General features: G+C 38.1%; 1 protein-coding gene across 1 annotated transcript in view; it reads right to left on the reverse strand.

Annotated features, from left to right (window-relative positions):
* The window catches only part of LOC126195217 (negative elongation factor B), a 121,107-nt gene that overhangs the window by 88,186 nt on the left and 13,752 nt on the right, over positions 1–19,169 (reverse strand). The window contains exon 3 of the mRNA XM_049933740.1: positions 3,522–3,710. Within this exon, the coding sequence (XP_049789697.1) occupies positions 3,522–3,710 (189 nt within the window). The remainder of the gene's footprint in view (positions 1–3,521; positions 3,711–19,169) is intronic.

Below are 19,169 nucleotides of genomic sequence, written 5' to 3' on the forward strand. Positions count from 1 at the left end.
GTTGCACAGGTTGTTTTTTTTTTTTTTTTTAGTCTCAAAAGAATAATATATTTTTGTGATAATAATCTCAACTGCTTTAACAGTGGAGAGATGACGTCCGAAACCATATTGTGAGGAGCTAATAGATTATTTTTCTTAAAGTGCAGGTTCATCTGTTTGTGCATACAATAGTTTATAATTTTTTATATGATTGGTCTGAGTGAAATGGGATGACAGTAATGAGGAGATGCTTTATCACCTTTCTTATGGACAGATGTTACAATAGTAATTTTTAGGCAATCTGGCAAGATTTCTTCGTGTAGCATTTGGCTGATGATTTTGGTTAGTGGCAGTACAATTTCTCTCTTTATATTTTCTATCAGGTGATTTGAAAGTCCATAGAAGTATTCTGCTTTTGACTTGCGAAGTTTGACAATTGCTTTGCTAACCTGTCTGTAGAATACACAAGTCCAGCAGAAATTGTTGTATTGCTTACTATCTAGAGTTGGAAGCAATACTGCAGCTTTATTTGCATCTTCAGTGAGATTTTTATTTGAGCCAGAACTGGTAAAGTGTACATTTAAGGTGTCTGGATGGATTGGAATGTTGTTGCATATATTTTCAGAGCTTATCTCTGTTTTGATAACTTTCCATGCTGCTTTACACTTATTTATCAAATTGAGTATGTAACTATCATTGGCTTTCCTCTTGGCTGCTCTAATTTCTCTTCAATATCCCCTTCTTGGTGTTGTGTAACCTTCCTTCTCAGCTTGATCCTGTTGCAATCTGTCATAGTAAGCCATCATTTCTTCCCCAAGTTTGCGCAGGTGTGGCGTGTACCAGTTTCTCAGTTCTTGCAGTTTATTACTCTGTTTCTGCTTTGGGAGTTTCCTGTGATACTTGAACATGAGTTAAGGTTTTCTACTAATAATTCTAAAAAATTCTGTGTTAAATCATTGACAGACATACCATTAGTTAGTACTGTATTCCAGTTTATGTGATTAAGATTGGTTTTTAACTGATTCAATTTATGTTCATTGACTGGCCTGATTACTCTTCCTAGTTCAGTTGAAAAACTGTTTTTTTTTTTTTTTGTTTTTTTTTTTTTTTGTTTTGTTTACAGGGTGCCTAAGCCAAAGCCCTGTAGGATATCCAAGGTTTACAGTACAAAATTCAGTTTTATTTGGCTGAAAGTTGCATATTATATTATCTAGGCAAGCACTGAGCCCGGTGGGTTTGTCATTTAGGCAGCAGAAGTCTTAATATGTCTAATAGGTGCTTCACATGTTTGGCTTTATACCTAAAAACTACATTAATATCACCAAGTACCAAAACTTTGCAGTGTTTGTATTTTAAGAGCATTTTCATCATTTTTTCAAGATTTTTTATGAATAATTCTGTGTTATCACTAGGAGAGTGGTACACTGATATAGCTATTAGTTCATGACTTGGCATCATCATTGCTGAGACTTCAAAAACTGCTTCTATACATAGAGAACTCACATCTACCACTTTGTATTCTAAACTGTTTGTTTCTTTGATAAAGATTGAAACACCACCATGCTTCAAATTTGTTCTACAGTAACAAGTTGCTAATTGTTACTGATAAGGTACACTTACTTCAAGTTCACTATAATTTGACCAGTGTTCATTTGCTAGCAGAACATCGTAACTTAATTCCTCCAGCCACCATTCCATTTCTGTGAGTTTATTTTTTAGTGACTGTATATTAATATGCAAGAAAACCACTATTTTTGCATTACTGTGTGACTGGCTGGACACACAAAATTCTTGACTATTGTCGTCTGGCTGCGCCAGGTGAAATGCATCAGATCACTTAAGCCATGCCTCCATTGTGTGTATCACGTAAGAAATACTGAGGTTCCTTCCATGTGTGTGTTAGACGAGCTGTTTTTTCTGCTGGTGATGCTGATAGTGGAGATGCTGGTGTTGTCTCTGCTGTGCTGAGTGTGTTCCAGTTTAAGATGATTTCACTTTTGTGTATTTGATTCTTGTTGTTGATATTATCATTTATGTTTTTTATGTGCAGTTTTTTCGCAGGGTATTAAGGTCTAATACATGTGATGTGTGGAATCTGTGTTGCTAAAATTGAGGATTTTTACATTTTTGAAATGTTTATATAACACTGACATTTGTTCATTGGTGGCAGTAATGTCTTTGTTTACCCATGACCACGGTGGTAAGTTGTATCAGTGTAGGATATTCAACACGAAGACATTTGTGTGTCTCTGCTAGCCTAAGCACTTTTTTAGTTCCAGTTTTGCTTTACATGTTACTTGTTTGTTTGCATCATTTGACCCACTGCAAAACACAAAATAATCTTTCGAGGGCAAACTTATTGCATCTGTGGACCATGCGCGTTTACTTACTTCAGACATAATTGTGCCAGACTTCATGAAGGCACTTGCATTTACTGTAGGCTGTTCATTGAGGAGACGAGCAAATATTCAATCATGATCATCTGCCATAACAATTACTTTGTTTCTCTGTTCACGATTCTTACCGCTTTTAGACTGTACACTTTTATATTTTTTATCAACAACACATACATTTTTGGAATATTACTTTCACTGTTTCTGCTGTTTTCAACAACTAACTTAGGCCTCAATAATTTCTGCAAAGAATACAAATATGCACAACAAAGAAGTTAAACCAAATGTGAAATTGGACATGATAAACATACACTTTTTGTCACATACAGTATTTCTGTGTTGTCAAGTACTACTGAGTAGCAATGAATGCATATGTTTAACACACAGGGCTTCATTCATATTATATGCACCTGGCTGAGTAAATCATTTCATTGTATTACACATTCCCTGGATGAGTAGCATCTGTACAAGTATTTATATTACTTTGGCACGAATAAATATTACTGTTTCCATTACTAAGGTTCCATTTGTTATGCTGTATTACAATCTTGAACCATGCCCTTATGCTGGGACAAGTTTAATCAAAACTGATCACCTCAGTGGCTCTGGAGAACCTGTTAAGCCAACACATTCTTGATCCCTGCTGGGGAAATGTTACATATGAAATATGACACAAAAGATAAAGGACAGATACTGAGGATTCTGTACCTAGCAAATATGTTCAATTAGTAGTGAATCCCCTTAAAGCACGGTCCATTTGAATACACAAATGTCAGTGTACTTTGCTACCACTGCTCAGAACATTTCTGCATCTTTTCTTTAGGGCTGCATTGGAACCACACTATGTTTGTTTCCTACAGGAGCCCAAGAACACTTTTATTATAAACTGCTCATCCACTACCAATAATTTGATATTGATATTCATGGAACTTGTCACAGTTTAAACTTGAAAGGCACACATTAACATACCATGACAAAAAATTTCCTAATTAGTTTATGTACAACATACTTCTTTTCTGAACAGTAGTAAACTTTATGTTTACACGTTCCACACTGCTTCGAAAACAATGAATTAATTTTGATAAACCCCAGAACATTTCAAATAATTTTCAAAGATGCCTTCAAATAGGATAACATGTACTACTGTACCAGAACTTTCAGATATTTGTCTTCAATGTGAGGCGTATTGCGAAGAATACACATAACCACAGGCCGAAGAGCCTTTACTCGTACAACTGAGAAGCTCTTGGCCAAAAGTTCTTTCAGTTTGCGGTCTCTTTCCTTTCCTTCCTTCTGACCAATTTCATTTATATGTTGTACCAAGCGGTCCCTCAGTTCCTGAAAACAAAAATATTTTCTTCAGCAACTTGTGTGCAAATCACAGTGCAGGCTAATTAACAGTCTGTCTTGAAAGAAAAAAGTTGTTTCAACAATTTATGAACAAGTTTAGTATCATATTACAATCAATAGTAAGCATGGTACTTCTTAACAGAGATAATATCTAAAAACATAATAACTGTCAAATGAAACACTACAAATAAAATCACAATTTCTGCCCCTGAAATCTGCAGCTAACACCAAAAATAAAACAACAGCCATGAAAAACAGCATGCTGGTACCTGTCCTTGAATAAAGCAGATTAGTTAAAAGTATGTACAATGGAAACAATACACTCAGAAACCTTTAATTAAGTGCAAAAATACTATACTTTGTAACAAAAATAAGTGTTAAGAATTTTCTAATTTAATACACAGCTGTAATTAATTTTTTTTATTTTGACTTGAATTTTGGTCAAATTCAGACCATTATTGGAGCATAAAATACCAGTTAAAACCCTATTAAAACACAGAGAAACAAACAACTGAATACTGTAGCTTAGGCATGCAAAACAGGACTGCGGCAGAGATGGAGGCGCAAGGTTTATGAGGAGGACAGTTATTCTGGTAAAAGCATGATAAAACATAATCATATGTTAACATAAAACATGAAACAAAAAAATGAACATCTTTAGAAATAAAAACATGTATCTTTTTGCCTTTCTTTCCAGCTTCCAAATAAGAATAGATAAATGTCAGCAAGAACCACTCTACGAGGAACGAGGGCATTTCGAAAAGTAAAGATACAATGGCTCGCAGTCCTTAAATAGAACATTTATTTAGAAAACGTCAGTTACATCTTATTAACTGGATTATTTGTTATTTTTCGACATAATCAACCCCGTTATCCAAACATTTGTTAAGTCGGTGCACAAGCTTTTGTATCCCACAGTCACAGAAGGTTGCCGCCTGTTGTCGGAACCACATTTCAACTTCATCTTTGATCTCTTCATCATCGTGGAATGATTTTCCACCAAGATGTGACTTCAGGTAACGAAGGACATGGAAGTCGGTGGGCGCAAGGTCCGGGCTGTATGGCATGTGGTCCAATATGTCCCATTTGAATTGTTTGAGTAGTGCTTTGGTTACGAGCGCTGTGTGAGGCCGAGTGTTGTCATGAAGCAAGTGGGCTCCACTTGTCAGCATTCCCCTGCATTTGTTTTGAATTGCCCTTCGAAGACGTTTCAAAGTCTGGCAATATGCAGCAGCATTAATTTTCGTTCCAGGAGGCATAAATTCCAACAGAAGAATGCCTTGTCTGTCCCAAAAAACAGAAGCCATGATTTTCTTCGCTGAAATCAACATTTTGGATTTCTTGGCTTTTGGTGAATTCGAATGGCGCCATTGCATTGATTGTTGCTTGGATTCAGGTGTATAGTAATAAACCCACGTCTCGTCACCTGTCACAATGTGATCAAGAAACTCATCACCTGCTTCAGCATAGCATGTGAGGAAGTCGAGTGCAAAGCCCATCCTTTTCTTTTTGTGTTCTTCCGTTAACAGTTTTGGAACCCAGCGTGCACACAATTTCGTGTACCCTAACTTGACAGTCACAACGTCATAAAGAGTTGTCATTGACACGTCCGGTATGATCTGCTGCCATTCTTTCAATGTGAGACGTCTACTCGCACGAATTGCTTCCTCCGTTCTCCGAAGAAGGGTATCAGAGATCACAGATGGCTGACCTGTTCTTTGTTCGTCATGAACATCGGTCCTACCTTCAGAGAAATGACGACACCATTTGATTACATTTTGTTGATCCATAATGGTCCCATAAACAGAAACAATTTCTTTGTGAATATCTGCTGGTCGCTGACCTTTTGCTTGAAGAAAACATATGACGGAGCGCACTTCGCATTTAGCGGGATTCTGAATTGGCGCAGCCAGTTTAAACACGACCTACTCCAACCAGAAGCAATGTTCAACTGCCGAACGACAGCAAGGAGAAAGCTAATGGTTCAAGATTAACACCAGTGTTGCCAACTTGCTCGCCAAAACTCTTCTGTTCCTCTGGCGCACGGTGTATCTTTACTTTCCGAAATACCCTCGTACATAAATACATTCTGGTATGTACAACAATAATGAAAAATCTGAGTATTGTCCTTATCATTTCAACTTCACCATGTTTGATTCTTGTTAGTGTAAATTAGACAATATCATCAGACTTTCAAATAACTGTATTTTAAAACTTTCTGTAGATTAAAATTGTGGGTCAGATTGGAACTGAAACCTGGGACGTTTTCCTTTCACAAGCAAGTTCCTTACCGCACACACACACACACACACACACACACACACACACAAACACACACACACACACACACACACACACACACACACATACACACACACACACACACACTCTACTGCAAAACGAAAATTCATTCAGGGGCTGTATTTTAATTATATTTCACTTTTCCATTAAATATCTTGTATTATTATTATTAGCATTAGCAGTAACTGTCTCCTGGTCTTTGTATGAGTAATGGTCTTTGTATGAGTAACAGAATTTAGCTTAATCACCATCCGCCACTCAAGTCCTTATTTAAAGGTAGAACAAAATTTTCCCTTAGCCAGTAGTTGCAGTCTAAAAATCTCTAACCAGTTCTAGGTATCTTCCTTTCAATATATTACTCTTATACTCTTATTTATTTCTTAAGTAACGTGTTCAGCACAGTTCCTGTTGGTCTTTCTCGCTACACACCACTTGAGATATTTATCACAAATGAGTGTATTATTGCTGTAATGTATGAAAATGTCTTTCTACCATGCTACTTTCATAAGTTTCATAGTAATTTTATGTCGCTAAATACCAACACCTCTCTTTACATAGGGCATTGTTCCACTCAGTTAGGTTCAACACCTACATCTAAATTTATACTCTGCAAACCACTGTGAAATGCATGGCAGAGGATATGTCCTATTGTACCAGTTATTAGAGCTTTTTTCCCATTCCATTCACATATGAAGTGGAGAAGAATTATTGTTTGAATACATCTATGCCCATTGCAATTAATCTAACCCTGTCTCCACGATCCCTACAAGAACAATAAGTGGTGGTTGTTGTATATTGTGAAGGCATCTTCAAAGTTCTTGAAATTTTGTAAGTAGGCTCTCTTAGGATAGTTTACATCTCTCTTCAAGAGGCTGACAGTTCAGTTCTTTCAGAATCTCTGCGGCACCTTCCAACGGGTCAAATAAACCTGTGACCATTCGTGCTGCTCTTCACTGTAACATATAAGGTCCCCTGTTTTCCCTGTTTGGTACAGGACCCACACACTTGAGCAATATTCTAGAACTACCAATAAACTGAAGGCTGCCATCTGCTTTACACAAGACTGCGCCTATGTTATCTTCACATTTCATATCCATATGGACTGTTACCCACCAGGTATTTGTATGAATTGACCAATATAATTCTGGACTCACTGATGTTATAGTCATAGGGCACCACATGTTTTCATTTTGTTAAGTGCACAATTTTACATTTCTGAACATTTGAAGCAATTTGCCACTCTTTGCATCATTTTGAAATCTTGACACAATCAGACTGAATATTCACACAGCCCCTTTCAGACAGTACTTTATTATAGACAACTACATCATTTGCAAAAACTCGAAAGTTACTATTAATACTCTCCACAACATCATTAACGTACAAAACGAACAGCAAGGTGTGAAGACACTTTCCTGAGGTATTCTCAAAGATACTTCTGTATCCGTTGATGACTCTCCATCCAAAGCAAGACGCTGAACCCTCCACACCAAGAAATCCTCAACACAGTCACAAATTTCGCTTGATGCCTCATACAAGTGTACTTTTTATAAGTGTAGATGTGGCACCGAGTCAAATGCTTTTCGAAAATCAAGAAATATTGAATCTATGGCTTTCAGAATGTCTTGTGAGAAAGTACAAGTGGTTTTCACATGATTGATGTTTTCGGAATCCATGCTGGTTGGGATGGAGGAGGTGTCATTCTGTTCAAGTTACCTCAGTACATTTGAACTCAGAACTTGTTCTAAAATTCTACAACAAATAGATGTCAAGGATTTTGGATGGTAGTTTTGTGAATCACTTCTCTTATCCTTGTAGAAAGGTGTGACTTGCGCTTTCTTCCAACTACTGATGACAGTTTTTTGTGTGAGGGATCTACAAAAGTTTATAGCTGGGAGAATGGCTAACTTGACTGCAAATTCAGTACAGAATCTGAAAGGGATTTTATCAGGGCTTGAGGCTTTATTCATTTTAAGGATTTCATCTGTTCTCAATACCACTGACTCACTCATCTTTTCTGTGGTATGAGAATTAAACTGGAGCAATATTTCTGGGTTTTTCCTTTGTAAAGAAACACTTGAAAATAAGCATTTCAGCTTTTGCTTTGCTACTATGAGTTCCTGTCTCATCTGTGAGTGACTGGACAGTTCTCTGGTGCCACTAATAATCTTTACATATGTCCAGAATTTCTTTGGGTTTTGTGAGAGCTCTTTCGACAGTATTCTGCTGTGGCAATCATGAAGGTCTTCATACATTGCTCTCTTGACTGCCTAATGTATTTCATTCAGCATCTGTCTATCTATGGCCCTATGCTTTGTTTTATATCTGACACAAAGCAGTCCCTGTTTCTTTAGAAGTTTATTTACAGCGACTGCATACCATGGAGAGTTCCCCCCATCCTGAAGTGTTCACAGATCGACCCAGTGCATGGTCAACTATTCTTTTAAACTTGAGCCAAGTTCCTCTAACTCTACATATTACTATCTGAGTGAAAAGCTTCAAGTTCCTCATTGAAACATAATACTACTGCTTATTTACCTACCTTACTGAGCATATAAATCTTTTTACATGTTCTAATTGCCCTTAGTACTTTGGTAATGATTGTTGCTACAACTACCTCATGGCCATGGACACCAGTTTTGATGTAGACATCCTCAAAGAGGGCTGGTCTACTTGTTGCCATTAGATCTAATGAATTTCCATCATGAGTGGATTTCCAGACTATCTGGTCTAGGTAGTTTTCAGAGTAGGCATTTAGTAATGTTCCACAGGATATCTTGTCATGCCTGATTGGGGCCCTTACTTACAAGTGAACTGAGGGTTTCCCTAAAGTTTTCAGTTAGAGCAGGTGGTGAGTTGGTTGATTGCTATAAGGATCAGTTATAATTTCATACCCATCCCTGATACTGAGTCTCGCCCAAACAATCTTGCATGCAGCTTTAATTTCTATCTCAGTGGATTTGAGTTTCTCGTCTACTGTGACAAATACATTACCTCCACTTCACAGTAGCCTGTCCTTTCAATATACGCGCAACTTTTTCCTATAAACCTTACTGCAAACAACTTCAGGTTTAAACCAGCTTTCTATACCTATTGTTATGTGAGCTTCAATGCTTTTGGGGAGTGCTTTAAACTCTATCAGTTTGTTCTGAATGCACTGCCATTTAACCACTAGGATTTTAATACTCTCACCTGTGTGTATGTGAAGTGTGAGGGTTGGGGAGTGGGGCAGGATGGGGGGGGGGGGGGGGGGAGGGGGCGCGAGGCTACTTCTTTGGATCCTACACTGATACATTTTTGGTCTCATACAGCTATTGCTACCTGGATTGGAAAGGAAATTGCCTAGTCTACAAAAACCCTTATGTGCTCTGCACACACTGCAAGCTACCTGGTAGCAGACTCTGATGTGTAGTGCACACCTGATCCATTTAGGAGGACTTTACAGTTTTCAAGCCTATGGCACAACTCTATTCAAGCACAGCCTATCTTGTCAAAGAACCTTCGCAGTCTCTGGTTCAATTCCTCCACTGGACTCAGAGTGAGGGGGCAACGACCTGTTCTGGGAACAATGTCCCACATTACGAGCTTCTTTGAACCTCTATGAGCAAGGCTAGTATTCTCAACCTTCTCTGTCGTTCATTGAAATGAACGAAGTATGACAGGCACTGTTTGTTCCAATGTGCACCACAATTTGCAGTTGGTTGCACCCTGTTTCCTTAATGGTTTCCATAATAGCCTCTTCGATATATTGAATGAGGCTCCTAGGAATACACACAGAGTGGACACAGTGTTCCTTCCCATCCTTTGGTACCATTTCCCTAAGTGGCACCATTATTCACTGTACGTTTGAACTGCCGGTGATTAACAGGGCCCTACCCTTTTGTGTTTGTTTCCCCTTGACATGGACACAACATGTTTCCCAACAGTTGAAGTGAGTCTCATTGGCTCAGTTTCCATTTCAGTGAAATACAGCACCTCTAACGTTTTGGTTGGGAGACAGATATAACATCCTGAGTTCTCTCTGGTCCTCATCTCCCCTGCACAGAATGCCTGAACCTACCACTGACAAGCCACTCACAGTAAAGTGGATGAGTAGTGATGGATCCTGGATTTCCTGCAGAAGAGACAGCACCTTTGGTACCTCTGGTGTATGACACTCAGTAGCCCTGCCATCACACTCATTCACAGCACCTTCTGATTGCCTGACAGCAGTCACGGTGATCTGCAACTGCTTACAAAAAGCAACTAACTCATCCTGTGTCCAAGAACAGCAAACACAGTGGGGTTGCGTTGTGTCCTATGCAATATTTCACACACTTTCAGCTATATTTGTTGATTATTTTTTAATTTATGGTTTTGATATGCTCCAATATTTATGGGCTTGATATGCTACAAGTATCACCAGTAGTCTTTTAGAACTGAAGCAATTTACAGCCAATACAAAATATCGATTACAACTACAGTGAGCCTTGCTATAAATTTACTGTTTCCCTGAACTGTTTTTCAGGTAACAATTACTAACAAATTATTCAATAGCTTTAATTAATGATAAATGCTGACAATATATGCTTCTATAAAAAGAGAATGCTATTGTGACACTATATGTTAGTTATTTACAATAACAGTTATTATGGAGTAGGTTACACCCAATACTGTTTGATTGTGTCCAAAAATTCTCAGAAATATACCGTTTTTGCACGTATATAATGAAATTGAGGAACTAATGGATTTGAGCGAGGACATTGTGACCAAAAGTTTCTAAAACACACGGGTTGTGTCTACTATTAACAATTTTGTACTGCACAATATATCACAATACAAGTATGAGTTTTGATACAATCAACATGACACAAGCACAAGCTTTGATACAATCAACACAAAAAACATGTTTAAATTTTACGTGCAGCATTGGACCTAAGGTTTTGAGGTAGTTTTATAAGACACACATGATTTAACTTGGACACAGTGTAAATGGCAGAAGTCAGGGTGTATACATAAGCATAAGCAAATAAACGTGTGAACTGCACAGTCTTTTTGAATTTAGCTGATAGTACTATCACTGAACTTGTGTCATCTTCATCCTTTCTGTTGTGTATTCAACAAGGTTTGTCGTAAGTGAAAGTGCCCTTGTCATTAGCGGGTATGGAAGATTTGGACATGTGCCTTTTTTCCTATCTTAACACACTAACACCATAGCAGCAACAGCTCAACAGTTCTTTGTCATAAAATGCACTATGTCATCTCTTGTGTTGTGTTTACATTCTTAAATGCAAAAGTTTTTAATGACACAGTTCCTACTCCATCACATATACCATAGAAAATTCCTCCTTGGAGTAGCAGTTTCTGTTTCAATTACATGATACATACAAATGCCCATTTACTTCTGGACATCAGAGTTCTGTCTAGTTATATTCCTGGCATGAACCCATGACACAAGTCACATCTCTCTTCCTGGCAACAATACATGAGAGAGATTTAGCTCACTACTTCTGTTCCCTATGGATCTCTCTTGCAGAATACACCTTTTACCACTTCTCACTACAATACCGAAAGAAAAAATTAATTCATTTTTGTTGGTACGATATCTCTCTACACACTGAAATGAGAAATCCTCACAAAGAAAACACTCATCTTTATTATTCTTTAAAATACCAATAGACACATTCAGCCAACTGGGCCATTTTTAAAAGCCTTAATTGAACTGTGTAAGCGAAACTTAAACTCTATGCAGCCTAAGCCATTCACATGCAGTATCATCACTGTCAAAGTCACCTCAATCCAGAGGTGTGTGCCATCACTTAGGTCTGAACTGAGGTTTTAAGGACAAAGAAGTTTTATCACTTAAGTTGCTCCAGACACACTACAAAAACACATTTCCACTATGTCGTGATATATACCTTTAGACTGTGATGACAATGGCACCACATATGGATGGCCTTTTTCTGGGGTCATCAACCTTGCTTGCTTCTTGTCTGATGTGGTCTGCCACAAATTACTGTCCTGCGCCAATCTCTTCATCTCACAGTAGCAGTTGCACCCAATGCCCTCAATTATTTGTTGAATATATCTCAATCTCTGTCTCCCCCTTAAGTTTTTGCCCTCCACAGCTCCCTCTAGTGCCATGAAAGTTATTCCTTGATGTCTTCACACATGTCCTATCATCCTGTTCCTTCTTTTTGTCAATGTTTTCCACATACTCTTCTCCTCCCCAATTCTGTGGAGAATGTCCTCATTTCTTATCTTATAAGTCCGCCTAATTTTCAACATCCTCCAATGGCATCACATCTCAAACAATCAGACTTTCTTCTTTTCCAGTTTGTGAATGGATTAGATACTACTAAATATTATCCTTTTTTGCTTGAGCACTCAAGTGAAGACACTTTAAAATGGCCCTGTGGGCTGAAACTGTCAGTTTAATAAAGAAGAGTTATAGCCATTAACGGGATTTTCTTTACAATGATTTCCCATTTCAGCTGCGAAAGCACCAATGAAATACTGAACACTCATGCCAAAATTTGATCTTCCAGAATTGTTTCACTGAGGAATATTGTAATACAGTACCCGCCCTTAGTCACTGCAAGAACATATAAATGCAAGATGTAGATGTACGTAATTGCAAAATGGAAAATCAACAAACCGCCCAATAGTGGAAGGCATTTGGACCTGATGAGGTAGCTGAAAGATTATGTGAAATAACTTGCTTTCTTTCAAGCAGCAGTTTATTGTAGGTCTCTGAAACAATGAAAGGTTCCTAGCGACTGGAAAAAAGCCAGGAAATTCCCATTTTAAAGAAAGGGTTGTCTGAGAGATGGCTATTTAATAACAGACCTATTTGGGAAAAACTGTCAGATGTAAAAGTAACTCCACATGTACCCCAAGCGGTTGTTGAAGGGCCATTACTGCTTAAGATGTATGTAAACGACCTAGTGGACACCGTCTGCAGTTTTGTGATGCTGTTCATGGATGAAGCTGTCGGCTACAGAGTGTGAACAAATGTAACACACTGCACTAAAATAGGCAAGGAGATCAATTACTATTCAGTTATGAAATTGGTGATAAATCACTGGAAACGGTAATAACTGTAAAATCCCTAAGAGCAGCCTAAAGTAAAACGATTACTTAAAACTAGTTCTCGCAAAAGCAGATGTCAGACTGAAATTAACTGGAAGAATCTGGAGGAAACATAACTCATACACGAAACAAATGGTTCAAAAATTCTTGAATTTTGGTTGACAGCCTGGGACCCTTAGCAGGTGGGATTAATAGAAGAGAGTGATAAGATCAAACACAGAGCAGCACATTTCATACCAGATTCATTTAGTACATGTGAGAATGTTAACGGAGATGCTTAGAAAAAACTCCAGTGACAGACCACAAGAAAGGCATTGTCCATCATGAAGATGTTTATTGTTACGATTTCGATAGCGTAAATTCCAAAAGGAATCTGGCGATATATTACTTGCTCTCACAAAATGAACACAACAAGAAAATAAGAGTAATTACAGCTCATACGAAGCTAACAGACAATCACTCTTCAAACACAACATTCTGGAGTGAATAAGAAAGGGACAAAATGATAGTGGCAACAGAGGTACCCTCCACCACACACTGCAAGGTGATTTTCAGTGTGTTGATGAAGTAAAAGGGTACAGGTACTATAAAACCTGTACCCTTAAAAGTCTGATGCATGGACAACCCCCATTCCATTCCAGTTGTGACTTCATTCTTGTTGGTGCTCTGTAATTGATTAATTCTTGTGAAGCTAACTAAGACTCCTCTCAAACTATTTAAGTTGATTATTTAGGAGATAGCCTTTAGGATATACTTTTGAAAATTATTATGCACATGAATAATGAGACTAATTCTTCTGTAAAATATTTGCAAAAGCTTTTAATTCTGATTACTGTTTTATCATGGATTTGAAGACTGGTTAATTGATTAACTGAATGTCTTATAAAGTCTGACTTTGGTGTCAGTGATACTGCTGAAATGGCTTGAATATAAAAATATTAATTTTCTGACCATGCAGCTTTGTTAATTCCACTTCTTTACACATTCATGCACAGAAAGAATGGCTACGAGAGTTGCTCTCTCAGTGGAGCGTAGACTGTACTGTCTTCATATTGTATAACACATAAAAATTCTGACAAAAGGATTGCTCCCCCAAATGGTTTTTACAAGATTGCATGTTCTGTCTACAATATCCAACCTAGGCTGATCCTTACAATCCAAACTGACTTGACTATATACAACATGTAAAAAAAGAGCACTGACATCACTTAATAAGTTGTGTGGGAGGGCAAACTTATCTGTTTTCATGACAGAACCCATATCCAGAAACGTGCAGCTTGGGTGCTAAGAGTGTCGAAGTCTGAAAAAGAACCATTATGACAGTTTGTTCTCATTCGTTTTGGTGCCTGAATACGGAAGGTATGCAACCCTTTAGCCATCTGTGTACTGGGGTTAGATGGCCTGAGCCTAATAACATTCCTGTGGACGCACTACATTCCTCAACACAGCTCATGTGCACATCCTACTGAGGACCTTGTGTGGTCTGCCAATGGAGTAACATTGTTGACAGCAGTATAACATGTACAGTACACAACTGCGCAAGTGACAGACATTGTGCTCGCATACAGCAAAGAGGACTGCAATGGGAGAAATGCTGCAAGATTGTATGCAGAACATTTTCCAAACAGACATACCCAGCATCATTCCATGGTTGCAGTCATCAAGAGATGCCTCAGAGAAGCTGGAAAGTTGCACTTTTTTTCTGCCTGAGGTCCCACTTGTACAGCACAGTAGCAGCACTTTGTGCTTGGTACTTGTGAATACTATCCCCTGTCTACTGTTTGTTCTTTAATAAGTGCCAAAACATGATGTGGATCATCCACACTTGGCTCAAACATTACATTTGGAGGAGACTGTGTTTGAAAACGACCCAGCCACCAAACTCAGCAAGTAGCTTAAGTACTGCACATGAATAAAAGTGCCATGTGGCATGTTGTTGATGAACACCAGCTACATCTATCTCATCTGCAGAAAGTCCAGGGTTTACAGGAGGACAGCCCACGATGGGTAAAGTTTGTGCAATGGTATTTACCATAATGCACAATCCAGCTACAATTCCTAAGGTTAGTGCTATTAACAGATGAATGCATGTTTACTACCGAGGACACATTAAAAATGCACAAAATGCTTGTTTGGGTGGACAAAAATCTATGATTCAAAATCACCAACACAGGGTAGGTATTAACATCTGAAACGGGATAACTGGTGACCACACCATTAGGCCATATCTACTGCCAAACAGACCAACAGGACCGATTTACCTCACATTTATTAGAAATGTTTTGCCTATCCTATTGGATGTAGTGACAATAAATGTTCAGATCGACATGTGGCTGCAACACGACGGAGCTCCAGCACACTTTGATGTCAATGTGAATCACTTCAACATCACATATCCCAATCCATGTATTGGTAGAGATGGACCAGTTCCACGGCCACCATAGTCACCAGGTCTGACACCTCTTGACTATTTTCTGTGGGGTAGTATGAAGAATACTGTTTATGGTACACCTGTAATGACAGCAGAGAAATTTATTGCTGAAGTCCACATAGGGATCAAAATGCTTCAGAGGCAACCAGAAGTATTGGCTCATGTGTATGAGGCTCAGCACCACTGATGTAGGCTCTGCATTGACAAGTAGTATGCAGCTCGAAGCTTGTTTGTAATGTAGTCAGCGTGATGTGCTGTTCATGTCCTGTTTATTGACTTAATGTGGAAGACACACCCATTTCAGGCTTCAACATTCTCCAGCACCCAAACTGTGCATTTCTGGGTATGCATAGGTAATACACGAGTGGAGCAGATAAAAGTTGTTGTGTCTAGTATTGTTACACCCATGTTAGTTTGAGATATATAGCATGTTGTGATGTCATGCTCTTTGATGCCGAGTCAGTAAACAACAGGTAGCACTAATGCCTGCATTACCAGTAATTTTGACAAGTGGTCGATTGGCCGGAGAGCACTTGTATATTGGTCTGCAAGATAACTGGACCTCACCCCATTAGACTTCTATCTCTGAGAGTACATGAAAGCTGAGGTGTTTTCCACCACTGTTCAGTTGGAGGTGGAATTGGTTGCAAGATTCTTGCAGCATCCATACAAATACAGAACACACCATGCATTTTCCAGTGAACACGAGACTCCCTGCTACGTCAAGACTGGCTCTGGACTGAGGTTAATGGTGCTTCTTTTGAACATTTATTGCAAACTAATTGTGATCAGAACAATAAAGCAATGAAAACATACAACACCATTTTATTCTCAATTTCACCCAATAAACAATGCATACTCACAAGGGGAGGCCATGACATTGGGATCAAGGGTTTACTTGAAACTTTATACAAGTCATTAAAACAACATAAAGTGCAAGTAGTAAGGTGCCCTACTCAGACAATTCCGAAAAAGTTGCAGGAGAAGTTTTACGTGCCTATTATATATGTAATGTATCTGTCCATAGGTACTGGACAAGCATTCATGGTGGTCAGGTGGTTGTGTTCAAGCTCCAGAAGACAAACTTGTATGAGGTGGTGGTGCGACTCCCGCTCAGAATTAAATTTTAATTTGTATTTTATTTCATAACTGATCATATTGTTTGATTTATATGACATTTGAGAAGTAATATAACTTTTTTAAAAAAAGTGTATTTGAACGAAGTTTTAGTGAATTTAATGTTATTTGACTAGATACTATTTTTAATTAAATTTAATTATTAGAAAAAACATATTTATAACTACTGACAAGTAAATGCAGAAACACATAGAGTTTTCCTAAAAATGTATGCCTGTCATGATTTGCAAAATACCTTATAAATACAATCTGGTAATGTATCCGGAACTACTTTGTACCTCGACACTTCAAGCTGTAGCCACAGAAGCAGGTCCCATTTGGCAGGTAACCTGCGTAGTGGTGAGATGTTGCGTATGTAATAAGAATGAATAGTGTAGGTGAAAACATTTTTAATATCACAGAATTCACCCTTGCACTACAAAAATGAAGGTCTGATTAGGAGTTGAGCCATCGCCTCATACATGTTCGTCTTACAAAGCTCAGACACTAAGCACTTGACCACCATGAATTCTAATGTTTAGCACCTATGCACAGGCACATCAGTTATATAATCGACATGTAAAACTTCTCTTGCGGTTAACTCAGAATTGTCAGAGTAGTGCACCTTACTATGTGCACACTATGTTGTTTTAATGGCCTACTAAAGATGTATCAAATTTGAAGTAAATCCGTGATCCCAACACAGTAGCCTCCCCTTGTCAGTACTCCAACAATGTGTGTTTCTGACACATGGTTACTTCACAAAATACACTTGTTTTTGTCTCCGTTATCATCCCTACTAGCTTGGGCACTGAATTTTTGAACATCTTGTATATGAACTTCTTGGAAAATATGCCCTGAAATTAATAGAATATATTTTCTAGATTACGATGACGATTAGCCTAGGCAAAGAATTACAGATTGACAATCAGCAAACTAGTCTAGAACAAGGAAGGTCTAAATCATTACTTCGTCACAGAATTCTCATAGCATGGAGCAAAAGTGTTTGATTATTCCAAAAAGAGCCTCACTTTCTTAATCGCAGTCTCTAGTGTTTAAACATGGCCGTTGGCACACATCATGCACTAAAATGTAACGAATCTATAACTATCCCTGCTAGATGTGTGATTTGCTCCCACTGAATGCAATAGAACACTAGGTAATGCAATAGAATACTATGTGACATGTTACGACAATTTTAATAGGTTTTTGCCCCCCCCCCCCCCCCCTGTACAATCCAACAGCACCTAGACAATCAATTTTGGTTGACCAATAACCATCTTGAGATTTAAGGAAGAAAAAGAAATTTTTCTTTCAATTGTAGCTGTACATAAAAGTCTCCAAAAGATTTTTAAACCATTTAAAATGTTTAAGAAGTATTGAAAAATAAAATACAATTTAACGATGTACCACACTTAAATAGAAATGGTATGTGATTCATCAACCAGTATTACTTTTAAGGTCACTGAATGTTGTTTTGACTTCCCTGTATGCTGAGTCACTCCTTCTGACAATCATTTCTTTTTCAATTTCTTCATACTTTTCATGCAGCCATTTCATCTAGGCTTCCCTGCACTTCCTATTTATTTCACTCCTCAGCATCTTGTATTCCTGAATACCTCTGAATATTTTTGTACTTCCTACTTTCATCGATCATCTGAAGTATTTCTTCTGTTACCCATGGTTTCTTCGCAGTTGCCTTCTTTGTGCCTATGTTTTTCTTTCCACCTTTCAAATTTGTGTGATGGCTCTATTTAGATATTTCCATTCCTCTTCAACTGTACTGCCTACTGAGCTATTCCTTATTGGTGTATCTATAGCTTCAGAGAACTTCAAGTGTATTTCATCATCCCTTAGTACTCCCATATCCCACTTTTTTGAAGATTGATTCTTAGTGACTAATCTCTTAAAATTCAGCCCACTCTTCATTACTACTACATTGTGGTCTGAATCTATCCTGTGTATGGCTTACAATCCAGTATCTGATTTCAGAATCTATGTCTAACCATGATGTAATCTAACTCAAACCGTCCCGTATCCTCCAGCCTTTTTCCAAGTATACCTCCTGCTTTTGTGTTCTTGAACAGAGTGGTCACTATTGCTTGCTGAAATTTATTACAGAACACATTAGTCTTCCTCCTCTCTCATTACTTGTCCCAAAGCAATATTCTCCTGTAACCTTTTCTGCTACTCCTTCCCCTACAACTGCTTTCCAGTCCCACATGACAATAAAATTTTCATCTCCCTTTACATACTGTATTACCCTTTCAATAGCCTCATATACTTTCTTTATCTCTTCATGTTCAACTTGCAATGTCTGCATGTACACCTTAACTAGAATTGTCAGTGTTGGTTTGCTGTGGATTCTGACAAGAACAACCCTATCAGTGAACTGTTCACAGTAAAACACTCTTTGCCCTACCTTACTATTCATAACAAATCCTATTCCCATTATACCAGTTTCTGCTGTTGTCGATATTACCATATACCCATCTGACCAGAATCCCTTGTCTTCTTTCCATTTCACT

This window comes from Schistocerca nitens, chromosome 1 (assembly GCF_023898315.1).
Source record: "Schistocerca nitens isolate TAMUIC-IGC-003100 chromosome 1, iqSchNite1.1, whole genome shotgun sequence".
NCBI lineage: Eukaryota > Metazoa > Arthropoda > Insecta > Orthoptera > Acrididae > Schistocerca > Schistocerca nitens.